The sequence below is a fragment of the Pristiophorus japonicus genome, chromosome 1 (genome assembly GCF_044704955.1).
Source record: "Pristiophorus japonicus isolate sPriJap1 chromosome 1, sPriJap1.hap1, whole genome shotgun sequence".
Classification (NCBI taxonomy): Eukaryota; Metazoa; Chordata; class Chondrichthyes; family Pristiophoridae; genus Pristiophorus; species Pristiophorus japonicus.
Genome location: NC_091977.1, coordinates 349,390,351 through 349,409,580, shown reverse-complemented (window position 1 = coordinate 349,409,580; position 19,230 = coordinate 349,390,351). Strand labels below are relative to the sequence as shown.

Genomic DNA, 19,230 nt, shown 5'->3' with positions numbered 1-19,230 from the left:
ACAAGTGGCCACATACGCTGGCCTAAGTTATTTTGGAGCAACTATTAGCTGTCCAAACTGGCTTAAATGGCCAAAACAGGCGCATGTGGCTGGTAACACCCCTTTTGAAAAAAATACTGAACTAAAAAAATCCTAACTTACTTACACAGGCGCAAATTAAATGTGCAGAATTGCAATTTTTAAGATACTCCAAAAAAAAAATCAAGTTGCTCAAAAAAAAACGGAGCAATTCCTGGCCAAATCTGGGCCCTATGAAACTACCAGATTGTCGTAAAAACTCATCTGGTTCACTAATGTCCTTTAGGGAAGAAAATCTGCCGCCCTTATCCAGTCTGGCCGATATGTGACTCCAGACGCACTGCACAACCACAGCCCTCTGAAATGGCCTAGCAAGTTGTATCAAATCACTTCAAAAAACAATAATAAAACCAGATGGAGCACCCGGCATCGACCTAAACACGGAATTGGACATGACAGAGGCACACGCAGCCCAGTTGATCATGCAAAGACCTCCTCACTAACATCTGGAGACTTATGCCAAAATTAGGAGAGGTGTCCCACAGACTAGTCAAGCAATAGCCTGACATAATCATACTTACAGAATCAGGGATGAGGGACTTCAGTTACGTGGCTAAACTGGAGAAGCTGGAGTTGTTCTCCTTAGAGCAGAGAAGATTGAGAGGAAATTTGATAAAGGTGTTCAAAATCATGAGGGGTCTGGACAGAGTAGATAGAAAGAAACTGTTCCCATTGGCAGAAGGATTGAGAACCAAAGAACACAGATTTAAGGTGATTGGCAAAAGAACCAAAGGCAACATAGGAAGGAACATTTTTACGCAGCAAGCGATTAGGATCTTGAATGCACTGCCTGAAAGAGTGGCGGAGGCAGACTCAATCATGGCTTTCAAGAGCAAGTTGGATAAGTACTTGAAAGAAAAAATAATTAGGGCTGCAGGGAAAGGGTGGGGGAAGTGGGACTAGCTGAGGTACTCTTGCAAAGAGCTGGCAAGGGCTCAAAGGCCAAATGGCCTTCTACTGTGCTGTAACCATTCTATGATACCTTTCAGCCAACATCCCAGACTCCACCATCACTATCCCTAGATAAATCCTGTCCCACCAGCAGGAGAGACTCACGAGAGGTGGTGGCACAGTGGTATACAGTCAGGAAGGAGTGGCCCTGGGAGTCCTCAACATAGGATCCGGATTCCATTAAGTTTCATGGCATCAGGTCAAACAAGGGCAAGGAAACCCCCTGCTAATTACCACCTACCGCCCTCCCTCAGCTGATGAATCAGTATTCCTCCATGTTGAACACCACTTGGAAGAAGCACTGAGAGTAGCAAGGACACAGAATGTATTCTGGGTGTGGGACTTCAATGTCCATCACCAACAGTGGCTGGTAGCACCATGACTGACCGAACTGGCTGAGTTTTGAAGGACATGGCTGCCAGACTGGGCCTGCGGCAGGAAGTGAGAGAACCAACACGAGGGAAAAACCTACTTGACCTCGTCCTCACCAATCTACCTGTCACAGATGCATCTGTTCATGACAGTATTGTTAGGAGTGACCACCATACAGTCAGTCATTGTGGAGACGAAGTCTCGTCTTCACACTAAGGACACGTGGCACTACCACGGTGCTAAATGGGATAGATTCAGAACAGATCTAGCAGCTCAAAACTGTGCATCCATGAGATGCTAGGTGCCATCAGCAGCAGCAGAATTGTATTCCACCACAATCTGTAACATCATGGCGTGGGATATCCCTCACTAAACCATCCCCATCCCTGGTTCAATGAGGAGTATAGAAGTGCATGTCAGGAGCAGCAGCAGCTGTATCTAAAAATGAGGTGCCAACCTCGTTAAGCTGTAACACAGGACTACATGCATGCTATGCAGAGGAAGCAGCATGCTATAGACAGAACTAAGGAACCAATGGATCAGATCAAACGCTGCAGTCCTGCCACATCCAGTCGTGAATGGTGGTGGATAATTAAACAACTGAACGGAGAAGGCTCCATGAACATCCCCATCCTCAATGATGGAGGAGCCCAGCATGCGAGTGCGAAAGACAAGGCTGAAACATTTGCAAACATCTTCAACCAGAAGTGCCGAATGGATGATCCAGCTCAGCCTCCTCCTGAGGTTCCCACCATCACAGAAGCCAGTCTTCAGCCAATTCGATATCAAGAAACAGCTGAGCGCACTGGATGCAGCAAAGGCTATGGGCCCCAACAACCTCCCAGCTGCAGTGTTGACTTGTGCTACAGAAGTAGCCACACCTCTCGCCAAACTGTTCCAGTACAGCTACAACACTGACATCTACCCAACAATGTAGAAAACTGCCCAGGGATGCCCTGTCTGCAAATAGCATGACAAATCCAATCCGGCCAATTGACTGCACCATCAGTCTACTCTCAATCATCAGCAAAATCATTGAAGGGCTTTTTGACAGTGCTATCAAACGGCACTTACTCATCAATAACCTGCTCATAAATGCTCAGTTTGGCTTCCGCCAGGACCACTTGGCTCCAGAGCCATTACGGCCTTGGTCCAAACATGGACAAAAGAGCTGAATTCCTAGAGCTGAGGTGAGAGTGACTGCCCTTGACATCAAAGCAGCATTTGACCAAGTGTGGCATCAAGGAGCCCGTGTAAAATTGAAGTCAATGGGAATTGGTGGGAAACTCTCAACTGGCTGGAGTCATACCTAGCACAAAGGAAGATGGTAGTGGTTGTTGGAGGCCAATCATTTCAGCCACAGGACATCGCTGCAGGAGTTCCTCAGGGCAGTATCATAAGAACATAAGAAATAGGAGCAGGAGTAGGCCATTTTGCCCCTTGAGCTTGCTCCGCCATTCAATAAGATTATGGCTGATCTGATCACGGACTCAGCTCCACTTCCCTGCCCGCTCCCCATAACCCTTTATTCCTGTTTCGCTCAAAAATCTGTCTATCTCCGCCTTAAATATATTCAATGACCCAGCCTCCACAGCTCTCTGGGGCAGAGAATTCCATAGATTTACAACCATCTGAGAGAAGAAATTTCTCCTCATCTCAGTTTTAAATGGGCGGTCCCTTATTCTATGTCCCCTAGTTTTAGTTTCCCCTATGAGTGGAAATATCCTCTCTGCATCCACCTCGTCGAGCCCCCTCATTATCTTATAAGTTTCAATAAGATCACCTCTCATTATTCTGAACTCCAATGAGTATAGGCCCAACCTACTCAACCTATACTCATAAGTCAACCCCCTCATCTCCGGAATCAACCTAGTGAACCTTCTCTGAACAGCCTCCAATGCAAGTATATCCTTAAATATGGAGACCAAAACTGTACGCAGTACTCTAGGTGTAGCCTCACCAATACCCTGTACAGTTGTAGCAGGACTTCTCTGCTTTTATACTCTATCCTCCCTTGCAATAAAGGCCAACATTCAATTTGTCTTCCTGATTACTTGCTGTACCTGCATACTAACTTTTTGTGTTTCATGCACAAGGACCCCCAGGTCTCTCTGTACTGCAGCACTTTGCAATTTTTCTCTATTTAAATTATAATTTGCTTTTCTGTTATTTCTGCCACAGTGGATAACTTCACATTTTCCCACATTATACTCCATCTGCCAAATTTTTGCCCACTCACTTAGCATGTCTATATCCATTTGCAGATTTTTTTTTTTGTCCTCTTCACAATTTGCTTTCCCACCCATCTTTGTATCATCAGCAAACTTGGCTACATTACACTCGGTCCCTTCATCCAAGTCATTAATATAGATTGTAAATAGTTGAGGACCCAGCACTGATCCTCGGTCCAACCATCTTCAGCTTTTTCATCAATAACCTCCGTCAATCATAAGGTCAGAAGTGGGGATGTTCGCTGATGACTGGACACTGCAGTTCCATTCGCAACTCCTCAGATAATGGAAGAGTCCATGCCTGCATGCAGCAATACCTGTACAACAATCAGACTTGGGCTGAGAAGTGGCAAGTAACATTTGCGCCACACAAGTGCCAGGCATTGACTATCTCCAACAAGAAAGAGTCCACCCACCTCCCCTTGATATTCAACGCCATTACCATCGTCGAATCCCCCACCATTAACATCCATGGGCCACCATTGACCAGAATGTTAACTGGACCAGCCACATAAATACTGTGACTAGAAGAGCAGATCAGAGGCTAGGTATTCTGCAGCGAGTGACTCACCTCCTGATTCCCCAAATCCTTTCCATCATCTATAAAGCACAAGTCAGGAGTGTGATGGAATGCTCTGCACTTGCCTGGATGAGTGCAGCTCCAACATCCAGGACAAAGCAGCCCGCTTGATTGGCATCCCATCCATCACCTTCAATATTCACTCCCTCCACCACCAACGCACTGTGGCTGCAGTGTGTGCCATCTATAAGATGCATTGCAGCACTCGCCAAGGCTTCTTCGACAGCACCTCCCAAACCAGTGACCTCTCACACCTAGAAGGACAAGGGCAGTAGGCCCAAGTTCCCCTCCAAGTCACACGCTATCCTGACTTGGAAATATATTGCTGCTCCTTCATCGTCACTGGGTCAAAATCCTGACCTCTGTCCCTAACAGCACTGTGGGAGTACAGCAAGGTAATTTTTTCTTTTGGTAGCACTGGGTGAGCTAAGAAAGTAACATTTTCGCAGGGGAAAAAATGAACTGCATAATGTTACAGGTCTTGGAGTGGGATCCCATGCGTAGTCGTGCAAAATTAGCACGGCATGTTGCTTCCCCAAACCAATAAAGCTGGGGCTTTAGGTGTGATACCAGAGGAGTGGAGGATTGCTAAGAAGGATTTGTTTAAGAAGGGAGAAAGGGATAGACCGAGTAATTACAGGCCAGTCAACCTAACCTCGGTGGTGAGAAAAGTATTGGAAAGAATTCTGAAAGACAGGATAAATCTTCATTTAGAAAGACATGGATTAATCAAGGACAGTCAGCACGGATTTGTTAAAGGAAGGTCGTGTCTGATAAACTTGATTGAATGTTTTGAGGAGGTAACAAGGAGGGTTGATGAGGGTAGTGCGTTTCATGTTGCCGAGGCATAGAATATAAGAGCGGAGGTGGGGGGTTATGTATGAAACAGAGAGCGCTGGGAGGGGGTGGGGGGTTATGTATAAAACAGAGAGCGCTGGGGGGGGGGGGGCGGGTGGAGAAGACAGCACTTGTGGGGTAAGGGGAGGGAAAGAGAGAGAGAGCCTGTAGGGGGAAAGAGAGAGACACACAGGGAGGGGGGGGGGGGGGGAGGAGGGAAAATCGGAGAGGAGAGAGGGAACTCAGAAGACGGATCACGTTTTTCCAACCCTCTGGTGCGTGCAAGCTCGGTGCGTGAGTTACAAGGGACATCATTGGGGTGGATGAAATCAAGAAGTCACTACACTGTCACTATTCACTTCATACCTAATAAACATAACAATCCACACACAGTGCCCCATTAATGGGGGGGGAGAAAGAGGGGGTAAGGTCTTGCACTTGGGTAAGGGACTTCAGCTGGGGGAGGGATGAACTTGCGCTGGGGTAAGGGACTTCGGCTGGAACTTGGTAGTTTTTGGGGAGACCTTTCCTCTGTGGCTTCTGAAGTCAAAATGGATCGAATTACAAATTGGAAAGTCACTCAGAACTTGGGCTGGCGGTTCCAGTTACACATTCCAGAGGAACTTCAGGGTGTGGCTTATCCTCCAATGGGACCAATCAACAATAGGTCATGTGAAAATGGAGAGACAATCAGAGAAAGGGCTACCTTTCAGTTAGTACAAATAGACACAGCCATAATGCAAGCAGTGAAATGCTGTGTTCCCTACATTACAACAGAGACAATGCTTCAAAAGTATTTCAATAGCTGAAAAGCGCTTTGGAACATGCTGAGGTCGTAAAAAATGTGATAGAAATACAAGTTCGTTCTTTCTTAGTTTTACAAATACTTGAATTGTGTATTAATACAATTGCAGCGACTAAGTCACTTCCAGAGTATCGGAGTTGATATGGGTGTAAATTTACCAAATCTTCCGCAGTGAACAGAAGACCACCCAGAAATACACCAGGGGGCGGATTTTTGGGTCTTCTGCACTCTGTTTTTCGCCCAGGAGCGGCAGCGATAGTAGCGGTGAGGTCTTTTGGGTGGACAGTCAGCCTCCAACGTCCCGGAGGGATCCTCGGGTCCGGTTTTGCGGCGGCGTGGAGCAGCACCGCCAGGAAAAGCTGTGCCGGTGTGCAATGTCCCTGGTTGGACACCGGTGCAAGTTTTGACTACCTGTACGCCCCGAAGCGCACCCCGCAGTGAACACCTGGGAAATCAGGCCGTCCAACAATACTGACTACACAGAGATAAGTAATGGCCTCCAAAGGTAAGTGTGATTGTTTTTTCTTTTAATTTTTTTGCGATTTATGTAGTGGTGACGTGAGCAATGTTTTGGGAATGTTTTTGTGGGGGTTTTTTTCTCCCCAGGCGTCTCTCGGAACGCTTCCAACCCAGCTCTTTAGCTCGGGATTTTCCCATGCTAGCGTCCAAGAGATGTACAACGCTTCCCTTAGTGCTGTACCCCCGATTCAGGGCACAGCTGCCCAATTTTACTTACCGAAGTACAAACGTTACCGCTTTGCTGCCATTACCGCCCCAAAATCATCAAAGCTGAAAATCCAGCCCTTGTATTTCCCTTTTCAATTTATCATCTGGCAAAAACATTTTTCAGTCATATATAAAGTATTCCTACACCAATTTTAAACCAATCAAAACTTAACAATTGAGAAAACACTTTAATGATTACGATTTCAATGTTTTAAATATGTCAAACAGTAGCAGTACTTTTACTACTGATCCTTTCCCCTCCAAACTATTCCTCTTCATGCCTCGTCTCGAAGTGCTTCCATCAATAGTGCACAAGTAGTTTTAATTGGTCACTTTTAAATACAAAAACAGCAATGGCTTCTCTTGCTGCTACCAGACTGAAACCTCTCGAGTCCCCCAACGCTATGTCCTTGGCCCCTTTCTCATCCAAATGCTCCCCCTTGTCGACATCAACCGAAATTACAACATCAAGTTCCAAATGTATGCTGACAATACCCAGCTGTACCTCCCCACAACCTCTCTCGATCGCTCCACTGCCTCTGTGATGTCAGACTTCTTGTCTGACATCCATTCCTACATGAGCAGCAATTTTGTTGTTACAGATTAGGAAGAATGAAGCTATTATCTTCAGCTCCCATCACAAACTCTGTACCCATGTCACTGATCCCATTCCCCGCCCCAGACACTGCCATAGGTTGAACCAGACTGTTTGCAACCTTCGCATCCCATTTGACCCCAAGCTGAGCTTCTGACCCCATATCCTCTCTATCACAAAGAATATCTATTTCTACCTCCATAACATTACTTGCATCCACCCCAGCCTCAGCACACTGGCAGCTGAAATGCTCATCCATGCCTTTCTCACCTCCAGACTCAACTATTCCAATGCTCACCTGGTTGACTTCTCATCCTCCACACTCTATAACTTCAGCTTATCCAGAGCTCTGCTGCCGTGTTCTGTCCCGCACCAAATCCTGCTCAACCATCACCCTCACTGACCTATATTGGCTTTTAGTACACCAACGCTTCCAATTTAAAAATTCTTATCCTAGTGTTTAACTCTTTCCCACCCTTTCTCTGCAAGTTCCTCCAGCCCTACAATTTCCCCAGAACTCTGTTCCTCTGACTCTGGCCTCTCATGCAACCCCTCTCCTTTCAAATGTGCCTCCATCCACCCATGCCCTATGCTCTGCAATTCTCTCCCTAAACTCCTCTGCCTCGCCACCTCCCCCTCCTCTTTAAAACTCACCTTTTTGACTCTGGTTTTGGTCACCCTTCCTAATATCTCCTTCTTTGCCTTGATATCCATTTTTGTCTGATTATGCCTTTGTAAAATGCCATGGGACATTTTTCTACATTAAAGGCATTATATAAATGCAAGCTGTTGTTGTAATGCCTTGCACACTCCTCCCAGTCACATATACACAGATATAGCCCGGGTTATGCTTCCATGTCATAGACAACACATGTATGGTCTTATTCATCCTTCATCACATAATACACAGTCCTGATCACGCCTCCAGGCACGTATATTGCCCTGTTCAATGCTCACACTGCCCTGGATAATTATTTTGAAAAGTGACTGTATACTCGTAGTACCTGCAATTACTGAATTAAATTTGTAAAGTTATTAGGTTCTGTAAATTTATTCTCTCTCTTCCCTGTATTGTTTGCATGCTCCTCAAATCATGAGGGCGAAATATTTTGAGGCTACGGATTGCTGTAACCAGCTGGTGTGTGGACCATCATACCCTAAACAGCCAAGCAGTTACAGTCCGACAAAATGCATCCAACTCAATTGAAAGCGAGCGAGTCAACTCTAGGATCTAAAATAACCCTTCGGCACTTGGCAATTAAATGCTCAACCGCCCCAGCTACTGAACCAGCACCATCATAGGAATTAAAAAACCACCGTACCTCGTAATCACTCTCCAAGAACTCGTACAGGATCATTTCGTATATAGCAGGCCTCAGGCGTAAGTCACCTCTGGGCAAATACTGACTAATTGCCTAAGAGGAACAAAATAACTTGGTATAAGCACACAGATCATTGCGTGAGAATTTTGACAATAGCTGACGTAAAAGGCCAATTGTTTGTTTTTTTTATTTTGTACTAACGCCCTTCAAGTCGATCAGGCTGAAATGCATCTGGTTGCTTTGTACAGAGTTTTACACCCACCAGGAAAGAAAGTGCTGCACCAGTATTTTCAAAAAGGAGGTTCCAGGGTCCAAATATTCTAAAAATCTGAGACCAGGGTCACTCGGAGAAAGAAACATTCTATTGAGAAATTGGCTTGGGATGTCAGCTCATTCCATCCAAGGAAATCAAGCTCTCTTGTCTCCTACCAGATGTGATTGTTCCACAGCTGTGAGGCGTAAAATCATTTTTTTTGTGTCTAGTCATACTTGACAGTCCTTGTGTATGGAGGCTGTAAATCTTATAACTTCTGTCTCAAAGTCTGGGTGAAAGTATTGTGTTAGTTGCTGGCTCCATTTTAGGAACACAGGATGCATCAGATCTCATTTCAAGTCCTTTCCAACACACAGAACACTGTCTCTCGCATCTGAACACATTGGTAATGTTCAGGTTTGTAGTTACTGCTTGCAGTCAAAGAAGTTAATAGTTTGAAAAAAGCTATCTGAAACCTTAAAATGCTTTTGTTAGAGAGCCTGCAACTATTCCACTTCACATCATGGATGCAGACCTCTCAAACTATCCGAGGGGCACTGGGTTACTGTCACACCACCAATTTCAAACCCACTCTGTTTTGCACAGAAGGACTGTTCACATGCGTTAAATTAGTAGCAGGTTTTATAATTATTGACACTAATTCCTCATATGTTTTAGTGTCATTGATGTAATTACTGCTTGTTTAATCCGTGTAAAACATGACATAAAATGAAGATTATAGCTAAAAGAACAAAGAGAAGTCGAAGAATGTTTTCACACGAGCAGCTCAGGTGCCTGCCCATTAAATGGCCTGTTTCACGCACCCTGACAATTTGGATAGGAGTACATTTCTAATTTAGCCTTATTTTTCAACACCGTTTTTGAATCATCACAGTGATGTGCTTATCTTTAACTCATCGATGCTGGATTGAATTAATCCTGACTGTCGGTTCTGGTCAGTGGCAATGCAATTAGAGATGGTCACCATTTGAACTGCTTTGCTTGTTTTGTCCAGTTATTTGTAAATTTAAGACCCGTGTAGAGTCTGTTTTGCAACAGTTTTTCTTCCTCTCTCGGTTTTTTTCCCTCTCTTTAAGCAATTTTTTGCCAGTTGTATAGACCCTCAAAAACCCTGGGATGTATTGTATAAGTTCAATATTCCTCCTTGTTTTTGTATTCTGTGCCTCTGGATGCAAAATAAGACCCTTGCGCAAAGAACTACATCGGTTTTATTTCAGATTTCCAGCATCCACAGTATTTTGCTTTTGTATATCTGTTTCAAAATTGTTTCACTAATATGATCATGAGTCCCACTAGCGGGACTACCTAAACCATTTCATATTTTGTACATCTCAATGGGGTCCCCTCCATTGTTCCCTGCAGGCAGTAAATATTTATCTGTTATAATTCATCTCCTTTTCACTTGAGATAATTTTGCCGTTCTTCCCTGCACTCACTTCAATGCATCTATAGCCTTTGTGCAGTGTGACCAGACACAGTTCTGCATGTGTGGTCTGACCAGTGCTAGGTAGAGCCTTAGCACAGTCACTGTACACTTGTATTTGTGTTCTGCCACAATATCCAAAGATGGCTTATAAATGTTTTTGAATGGCCTCTATATATTGAGGCAATGACAAGTCTGTTACTACTCTAAAATCCCATTCTTGCACTCCTTATGCTAATTCTATTAATTTTATACTTTGGTCGTATTTTTTTCTACCAATACATTTGTACACCTATCAGTGAATGTAATTTGCCATTTGACATAATTTATCTCGTGACATAATTTATCTAAATCCTCCACATCCTTACTCGCATCCCTTAACTTGGCTATCGCTGGATCTTTCACCATCTTGCATTTGGTTTCTGTGCCCATGTCATTTATGTTAGTAAACACTTAAAGGTTTACATGTTCACAATGACAACTTATTCTGTATGGGAATGTTCTCAAAGAAATCAGGAGAGTTTCAAATTTAGCATCCAGTTTAAAACTTGAAGGGCGCAGTAATAACTTTGCAGCCTCTCCACAAATAATGCCCGATAAAACGTTTCTACTTTTTTTGGATCATTGGCATGCCATCGATTGAAGCAGCCTCTGTACTCGACCCCTTTGCCGTGCTGTGCAAGTGTTCTCGCAGAATGTGGTGTATTTTGGTGTCAGGGGAGAGAAATGTGAATGTCTGTTTTTTTATTTTAAACACACAAGCCATCAGGGTTCAAGGATGAGGCTGTCAATCAGCAAGCCTGTCACTTTGATAGAACGCTATTAGGAAACGCTCGTAATTTCAAACCGAAGTTGAACAAAAATGCCATTGTTTTCAGTGAAGGCTTTGTTAAATGTATTTGAATGTCATACTGTGGCAAAGTTTATTTTGATAATGAATATTAATAGAGCAATTTTCAAATAACTTAGACACGAAAGATCGGATGGGAAACTGGTTTCAATAACCGATACATAAATATAAACTGTATGCAATCACGTTGAACTGTTTTTACAGTTTCTTGTTCTATTTTCAGTGTATATCTTTGTAGAGTAAGGTAAACTTTAGATAATGAACAGAGTTGTTGGGCAGGCAGACAATTGAGCGACCTTATCTTCGAATGCAAATTCCTATTGCCCAAACTCTGGCATTTAGGGTTAGGGTTAGGGTTCTAAATTGTCCACATACTTTTTAATTCTCAATTGTCCACTGCCTTCCCATGAGATGTGAGCACAATCTCTCATCAGTTAGGCATTGATCCATTATTAACAGTATCTGAGGTAATGTAATAGCTATTGTAATATTTGTCTCAGATTGAGTATTGAAAAGAATTTCATAGTGTCTATATCAATAATATTTGTATTGTTTTCTATATAACAGCAGAAGATGCTCAAAACTGAGATGGTATGATGTCTGACCATCAGTACAATAGTTTCCCCTCCCCCATATTTCAGAGTGACCAAAATTTGGGGATCAGAGTTATAAGACATTGCTGGCTCTGGCCAATACCAACTCTCATGCCTTCCAAAATATAAACAACAACTTGTATTTATGTCGTGCTTTTAATGTAGAGAAATGTCCCACATTGCATCACAGAGTCAGAATCAAAAAATGGACGATGAGCCAAAAAGGCGACATTAGGGGTGACCAAAAACTTCATCAAAGAGTTGGGTTTGAAAGGGGGTCTTAAAAGAGAAGATGGTGGAGGAGTTTATGCAAGGAATTCAAGAATATGGGGCCTAGGCAGCTGAATGCACAGCTGTCAATGATTGGGTGAACAGAAGGAGGGGATGCACAAGCGGCCAGAGTTGGGGGAACGGAGAGTTTTTGGGGGATTCTGGGGCTGGTTGCAGAGATGGGGAGGGATGAGGCCATGAAGGGATCTAAGTACAAGAATGGGAATTCTAAATTTGAGCAGCTGGGGGCAACCAGGAGCCAGTGTAGATCAGAAAGGATAATGGTGATGGGCAAGTGGGACTTGGTGCAGAATTGTATCTGACAGCAGAGTTTCGATGAGTTGAAGAAATCCTCTTCTTTGGAACAGAGGAGGATGAGGGGAGACCTTTATTGAGGTGTATAAAATGATGAGGGGCCTGGATAGAGTGGATAGGAAGGACCCGTTTCCCTTGGCAGAGGGGTCAACAACTAGGGGGCATAGATTTAAAGCAATTGGCGGGAGATTGAGAGGAGATACGAGGGGAAATTTCTTCACCCAGAGGATAGTGAGGGTCTGAAACTCACTGCCTGAAAGGGTGGTAGAGGCAGAAACCCTCACCGTATTTTAAAAATACTTAGATGTGCACTTAAAGTGCTGTAACCTACAGGGCTACGGGCCAACAGCAGGAAAGTGGAATTACGCTGTATAGCTCTTGGTCGGCCGGCACGGACACGATGGACTGAAATGGCCTCCTTCCGTGCTGTAAATTTCTATGATTCTATGTCTAGCGTTAATCAAGCATTTGCTCCAATACTTGATCTTAAGCATTAATGATTTACAAAAAATATTTTTTTCAACATCATGTGAACAAGACTGCTAACACAGTCTCCAAATCTAAAGGGTTAATAACTCTAAAATAAACTCAGTGATGGCTCCGTCATTAGAACATCCTGGTTATAAACCACTAACTATCTGCGGACACCCAGGACACTAGTTATTGAGAACCAGTTCACAAATCACAGAAAAATCACAGGGTAGGTTGAAATACAAGTCAATATTTACTGACCAGCATTCTAAGTCTGTTGGAGAGAGGTGTCAAATGTCACAGCATTTAAGTGGGATAGACAACATGAAGATTAGTTCAGACTGTATTGCAATCAAATCACAGGTCTTCTTTGGCCTTGTATCAGGCCACTGATTGTAGCATTTGGATGGCAGGTTTAAGTACAAACAAAACATGACTTGAAATGCAAGTTGCAAGATTTGATTTGAACTCATTTGAATTCTTTTCAAATTAGTTTGGATTATGCAAGGTACAATACACCCAAGTACTAATATGGTCGAACTAAAAGCTAATGAAATGTGAAATAAGTTCAAAGATAAATCCATCACCTTGAAGACAATGAATGCTGAACTATTTACTAAATGCAGGCCTCTCACCTCCAGGCCAAATGCACCAGAGACTGGACAAATATTGGGTTTGAGCCAACAGGACGCAATTTATTTCATAAAGGTCGCAGGGATAAGTCTGGAGGATGTTATTACTGCAGGGAAACTAGCAATGTGTGTGCGTGATGACATCGCATCATTGCAACATGGCATATAGTCCATCGGGCTCCCCTTCCAGAAACCTATGGACTTCTCCCTATAAATCACACCATCCAAACATCTCTTGAATGATTAGAGGAAGACTGTGAATTACTAGAATTAGTAGCATGGTGGGGAATTAACCAGAAAAAAGCTTGCATGATGTTTCTCCCATTTACCTCGCCTTCATTTTTAGACCTTTTTTTTTTTCGGTCTGTATTTTCCTCCTGGCCAGATTCATATCCTTTTGGTCTTTCTAATAGCTTCTTACTGCTACATTGAATTGATCTTTGTATATCATGTAGCACGTTTTTTAAGGTCTTTCAGTTTTTTTTTTAAACAAAGCTGTTCACAAACTTGAAGCCAGTACCCACCCCCTCCTAAGAGAGGCTCACGAACCTTGTTGCATCCCCTCTTCATTGTATTCAGCCCCTATAAAGCGGTTCGCTTATCTCCAAGATGAGAAATAATGGGAGTACTTTAATTATTAAGGCTTGCACACACTTTTATTTGCTGTTGGAACGTCTGGTCTCATCCACAGACCTATGAAGATCAAATGTCAGAGTGGGGCAATGCCTTACTCCCATTCTATTAATAATGCTGTTTTAATAGCCCCCCCCCCCCGCCCAATTGTCACACAAATGTACCTCTGTGGAGTTTCCTCGTCTGGTTATTTTTTCCTTCCCCTGCACTCCATGGAGTAGGCTCCTGTGCACAGGATTTCCCACAAAAGCTGTTTTTAAATTGGAGCCGAGCCTGGAGACAGCAAACTAGCCGTGACCATTCGTATGTGTGGAGTAGTGACGTCACGTCCTGAAGTCCACAACAGAGGAACTAGCACCGTGTGTATGTGTGATTACATCATAACACTGCACCGTGACATCATCACCAACTCGTGCTGCGGCAGCTGAAGCAATGTGTCTTCTAGCCCTGAGTAAAGCACTGACAACACAGTTTTAAAAAAAATAAGGTGTATTCCTGCCAACTAGTCTAAAAAATAATGCAACAGTTTTACTGGCTGAAGACCCAAATTACAGGAACCAACTACAGAACATCAATATAAAAGAAGCTTAAGGATTAATACTCAGCGGATTAAACCTGCGTCCCACTGCTCGATGCCATTCCGCTTTACTGCAACACCAAGCTACAATTTGTAAAAAAGAAACTCAAAAAGGCAAATTTATATAAAATATGAAATTTTCAAAGGAAGTGGCTTTTCCAGAAGTTTCTTACTATGAGCCATTACTACCCTAATAGAAATCACTGTGGTGTACTTACTTTAAGCTGCCCTATCTTTTTAAATCGGTACACTTCATTTTCCCAGAGATCCATGTTTTTGCCAAGAATCTTCTGACATTTTCTAGGAGACAATAGTGCAAACATTTAAAAATAAGAAAACATGTGACCTTCTCGAGGGTATCCGTTAAAAATATGTTAAGGAGCATTACCTTGCAGCTCCATGATAGTCTCCTTTGTCCACCAGGTAGTTTACATAGGCTCTGCCAATATCCTACACAATGAAAGGCCGTCAAAACAGATAGTTAATTTTGTATTGATAAGTTTTCATGCAACACATTCTTTATTGCCCACTGTTGACAAGATGCTTGAATATCTTTGTCATTTAGAAAGCACAACCTGCTCTCTCATGAATCTATTCAAGTTTCTATCTGCTGACACTCTTTAGCTGTGGCCTATTAGCATGCAGAGATCAAGCACAGGCAGCAGAAAGAGCATGCGGCAAACCAGTCCCACCCACCCTTTCCCTCAGCGACCATCTGTCCCATCTGTGACAGCGACTGTGGCTCTCGTAAATGACTGTTCGGTCACCAAAGGACTAATTTTTAAAGAGTGGAAGCAGGTCTTCCTCGATTCCGAGGGACTGCCTTTGATGATGATGATGATTAGGTTACCAGTGGTCACAATCAGTAGAACGGGTGTTAAATCACCCTACCAATTAAAAATGGATCAGTCTTTAAGCTAGTGACCACAGGCGGATTAAATAATAAAATCTGTGCTGTGTTCTCTGCTCCTCTCCCATTTACGCAAGAACAGGAGTCGGTCATTCAGCCCCTCGACCCTGTTCCGCCATTGAATTAGAACATGGCTGCTCTGTACCTCAGCTCTATTTACCCGCCTTTCATCTATATCATTTGATACCCCTGCCTAATAAAAATCTGTCAGTCTCTGTTTTGAAAATGTCAATTAACTTAGCATCTGCAGCCTTTTGGTGGGAGAAAATTCCAGATTTCCACTACCCTTTGCATGAAAAAGTGCTTCCTGATTTCACTCCCGATTGGCATGTAAAATCTCTGTTCATAATGCAAAATTCCACTAAATGTGCTTAAGTTACCAGGATATTATGTCTTTTTATATTCTTCTGGCTGATTTCAGCTGCCATCATGGCTTCCTAAAACACAGGGGGAAAAAGAAGAAATATTAACCAGCCTTTCCAGAATCCAGCATTAAAAAAGCTTTGTTATTGTTTATATACAGAGGAAAAAGGGTAAAGGAAAGAAAACTTACTTCATACTTCTTTTTTCCAAGTAGCCATTCAATGTGGTCATCTTGGTCTCGCTCCTTTGCCACTACAATGTCCCGTGGGCTGATGATATAAAACAGCGATTCACCGTCAGAGTGTTCTGTGCGAAAGAAAGGGCATTTTCTTTTAAATTAAACCAAACACATTTATACAAACTGCTTCACAAATCAAATGTTGTCAGAGTAGTAAATGATCACTGAAATTTCGCAGCAAGAACCTATCAAAATGTTCATGAGCCCTGCATCGAACACAGTGGCATGCGGGAAAATGTCTCATACACAAAATGCATGTCATGATTCCACCTGTAAAAGATACCATTCATTAAAAAAACATAAATCAAAACAAATGACTGTTAAATTAATGATGTTGATTGCCTGAAATAGAATTGAGAACCTATGAACGAATAAGCAACAAGTAGGTTGAAAAATGAACAAAGAATCAGCTAAACAACTGCAATAAACAGGCAAACAAGGGGTACCATTGAAATCACTCAAAATATTTTTTGAAAGTATTTTTGATCACCGTCTTCTTTTATCAGTAAAAATAAAGGGGCTCAATTTTGGCCGAGCCAGTTTTTCAGCGCACTTACCAGAGTTGCGCCGCTTATGTACGTTCCGAGATGCGGCGGAAAAAAATGTTGCAACTTGGCCGCTGTCTGGCCTCTTCACTGCAGTCGTGCCAGCAGGGCCAGTCGAGTCGGGGGGTGGAGCCTGTGTTCTGCGCTGGAAAATGTGCCGGGACGTCTGCACATGTGCAGTGGAGAATGGTGATGTCCGCGCATGAGCAGTAGGCGCTGCAAGTTGACAATCGGCCATTTTTAAAGAGCTAGCTAGCTGCTTGTGTTTTTGTGCCAGAGGAAGTGCTGTGGTAGGAAAATCACTGCTGAGTTCAGGAATCAGTGCTGCATGCCAGAAGGAGTGCTGTATTTGGAAAAATCACAGCTGCATGCAAAATAAGTACTGTGTGTTTGGAAAAATCACTGCTGCATGCCTGCAAGCAGGAGTGCTGTATTTGGAAAAATCAGTAGTGTGTGTTTGAAAAAATCACTGTGTCTAAGAACATTGGAAAAGTGCTGTGAGTGTCTCAGAGCAACTGCAGCAATACAGCAACATGGACCAAGAACAAAGAATTTCATGCTGGAAGAAGTGGAGACACTAGTTAATGTCACTGAGACCAGATGGCAGGAGCTGGATATCAGCAGAGGTCACATAAAAGTGCCACCCAAAGAAATGAAGAAACGCTGGAACCAAATTGTAGAAGATTTCTGTGCATTGGTGAACACCAAGAGATCTGGAAGCCAATGTAAAAAGAAATGGCAGGATCTTGGTCAAGTAGTTAGTGTAAGTAATATTTTTATTTATTCAATGCAATTGCAATTGTAAATGTGACCAGCTGTATATGTCCCACCCAGCAGAAAGACACCCTCTCTAAAAAGTTCCATTTTCATCTTTGCAGAAGAAATTGTCCCACAACAAAAGGGAAAGAACTCGAACAGGAGGCGGCCTGACAAATGTGCACCCACTGACACTCTTGGAAGAGAGGGTCCCTGCTTTGATGGGTCCTGCCTGGAGAAAAACAATCAGTACTGCATAAGCTGGGCCCACACTCGAGGGAGAGGGTAAGTCCTGAAAATTCATCGTGACCTTTCAAATCAATTTGCTGCCTGGTCTGCTATGTGTGATCCTACTCATGCCACCCATCCTGCCCCCTCCTCGACTGCTAACCATTTGACTGTTCTGTTATATTTTACAGAACCTGATGCCAATCCTGAAGATGCAGAAGATTCAGATGCGGATGAGCCTGAAGATGAGAACATCTTCCAAGCCAACCCTCCAGACAATGGGGGTGTGGGGGGGGGGGGAGTTGGGTCAGCTGGATTAAGCTACCACTTATATACTGAATATGGAGCATGTGCAGTTCTTGGAGTTGCCAGCCCTTTCCATGACTAGTGATTTGAGTTCTGGTGGGACATTCCATGCTTTCACACAATCCGAGGTTGCAGGTCCCAGTAGTGGGCTGCAGCAAGTAACACCCAGGGCCCCACCGTCCGAGGATACGGGTCCCACTGGGATGCCGCGAGGCAGACCCAGGGTGAGGGGGAAGGAGAAATCGACCACGCTCTTCTGAGATGCAGGATGCAACAAATGTGGTTCAGATCATGGCATTGAGTGCAGACAGCATTGGCCTTACCCGATCACTCCTGGACACCATCAGTGGGGTGAGTGATGACGTAGCGGGACTGTCGGGAGAAGTAACAGCAATGGTACGGGAAATGGGAACGATGTCCGGGAACATCAGTGAAGGAATAGTGTCCATGAGGGAGGGAATGTCAGAGGTAGTGGAAAGAACAACACTGGCAATGACACAGGCCATCAGGGAGGAAATGTTCCAGTCCACTGAGACACTGTCAGGGTGCATGAGGGAGGGCATGTGTGAGTTAGCTGCTGCACTAAGGGAACACACCCAGACCACGCGCCCATTGACAGAATCAACCACCACTCCCACAACAATTCCCACATGAGCCTCTGAAGAGACCCAAGCCGGGTCCTCCGCATTAACACCCGACAACCCCCCCTCCTCCCCCCGCCATCCATCAGGAAGTGCACATTAAACGAGATGTTAGAAGGAATAAGCTTGGTACCAAGCCCAAAATGGCTGTGCCACCGCCTGCGGGCAGGGGTGGTGGAAAGTCCAAGACCAAGCGTGGCGGGCGGTGTTAGACTGAGGGGCAGGAGAGATGGGTGCAGCCTTTCTTTGCTGCTGCTGTTGTTGTTGTTGTTGATACTGTTGTAATTGTTTTCAAATTGAAAGTTTTTTGTAAGTTATGTAAATGTACAAGTTTATAAGTGATCTTAGAGTCATATTAAAGTAAAGTTTGATACAAAATGTTATTACAGTAAAGTACATTGTAAACTTTTGAATAAAATATATTTTACATTAAAACTGAATCATGTTCCATTAACACAACACAGCTTATGGAACAGCTCCAAAAAATAAACATGTCCATGTGGAATAGTTATTGCTGAGCCCTCAGGCATCAGTAAAGCATTCACGGATGAGCTGCTAGCGCAAGACTCGAGCAATCTTTAAAGGAGCACGATGGCCTGCTCTCCTCGGCCTCAGGCACTTGCATGGTTTCCTTATCCTTGTCATCATACTCCATCTCCTCCTCCTCCTCTTGCTCGTCACCTGCATCTTCCATATCATTATCATCAG

At 43.7% G+C, this 19,230-nt stretch overlaps 1 protein-coding gene across 4 annotated transcripts in view; it reads right to left on the bottom strand.

Moving 5' to 3' along the window:
• vps41 (VPS41 subunit of HOPS complex) overlaps window positions 1–19,230 on the bottom strand; it is a 297,897-nt gene that overhangs the window by 79,585 nt on the left and 199,082 nt on the right. For all 4 annotated transcript variants that reach the window (XM_070890345.1, XM_070890351.1, XM_070890353.1 and 1 more), the window contains 5 exons: window positions 15,999–16,114; window positions 15,826–15,882; window positions 14,924–14,985; window positions 14,754–14,835; window positions 8,498–8,590 (listed from right to left, as the gene is read on the bottom strand). In XM_070890345.1, coding sequence (XP_070746446.1) covers window positions 8,498–8,590; window positions 14,754–14,835; window positions 14,924–14,985; window positions 15,826–15,882; window positions 15,999–16,114 — 410 coding nt within the window. The remainder of the gene's footprint in view (window positions 1–8,497; window positions 8,591–14,753; window positions 14,836–14,923; window positions 14,986–15,825; window positions 15,883–15,998; window positions 16,115–19,230) is intronic.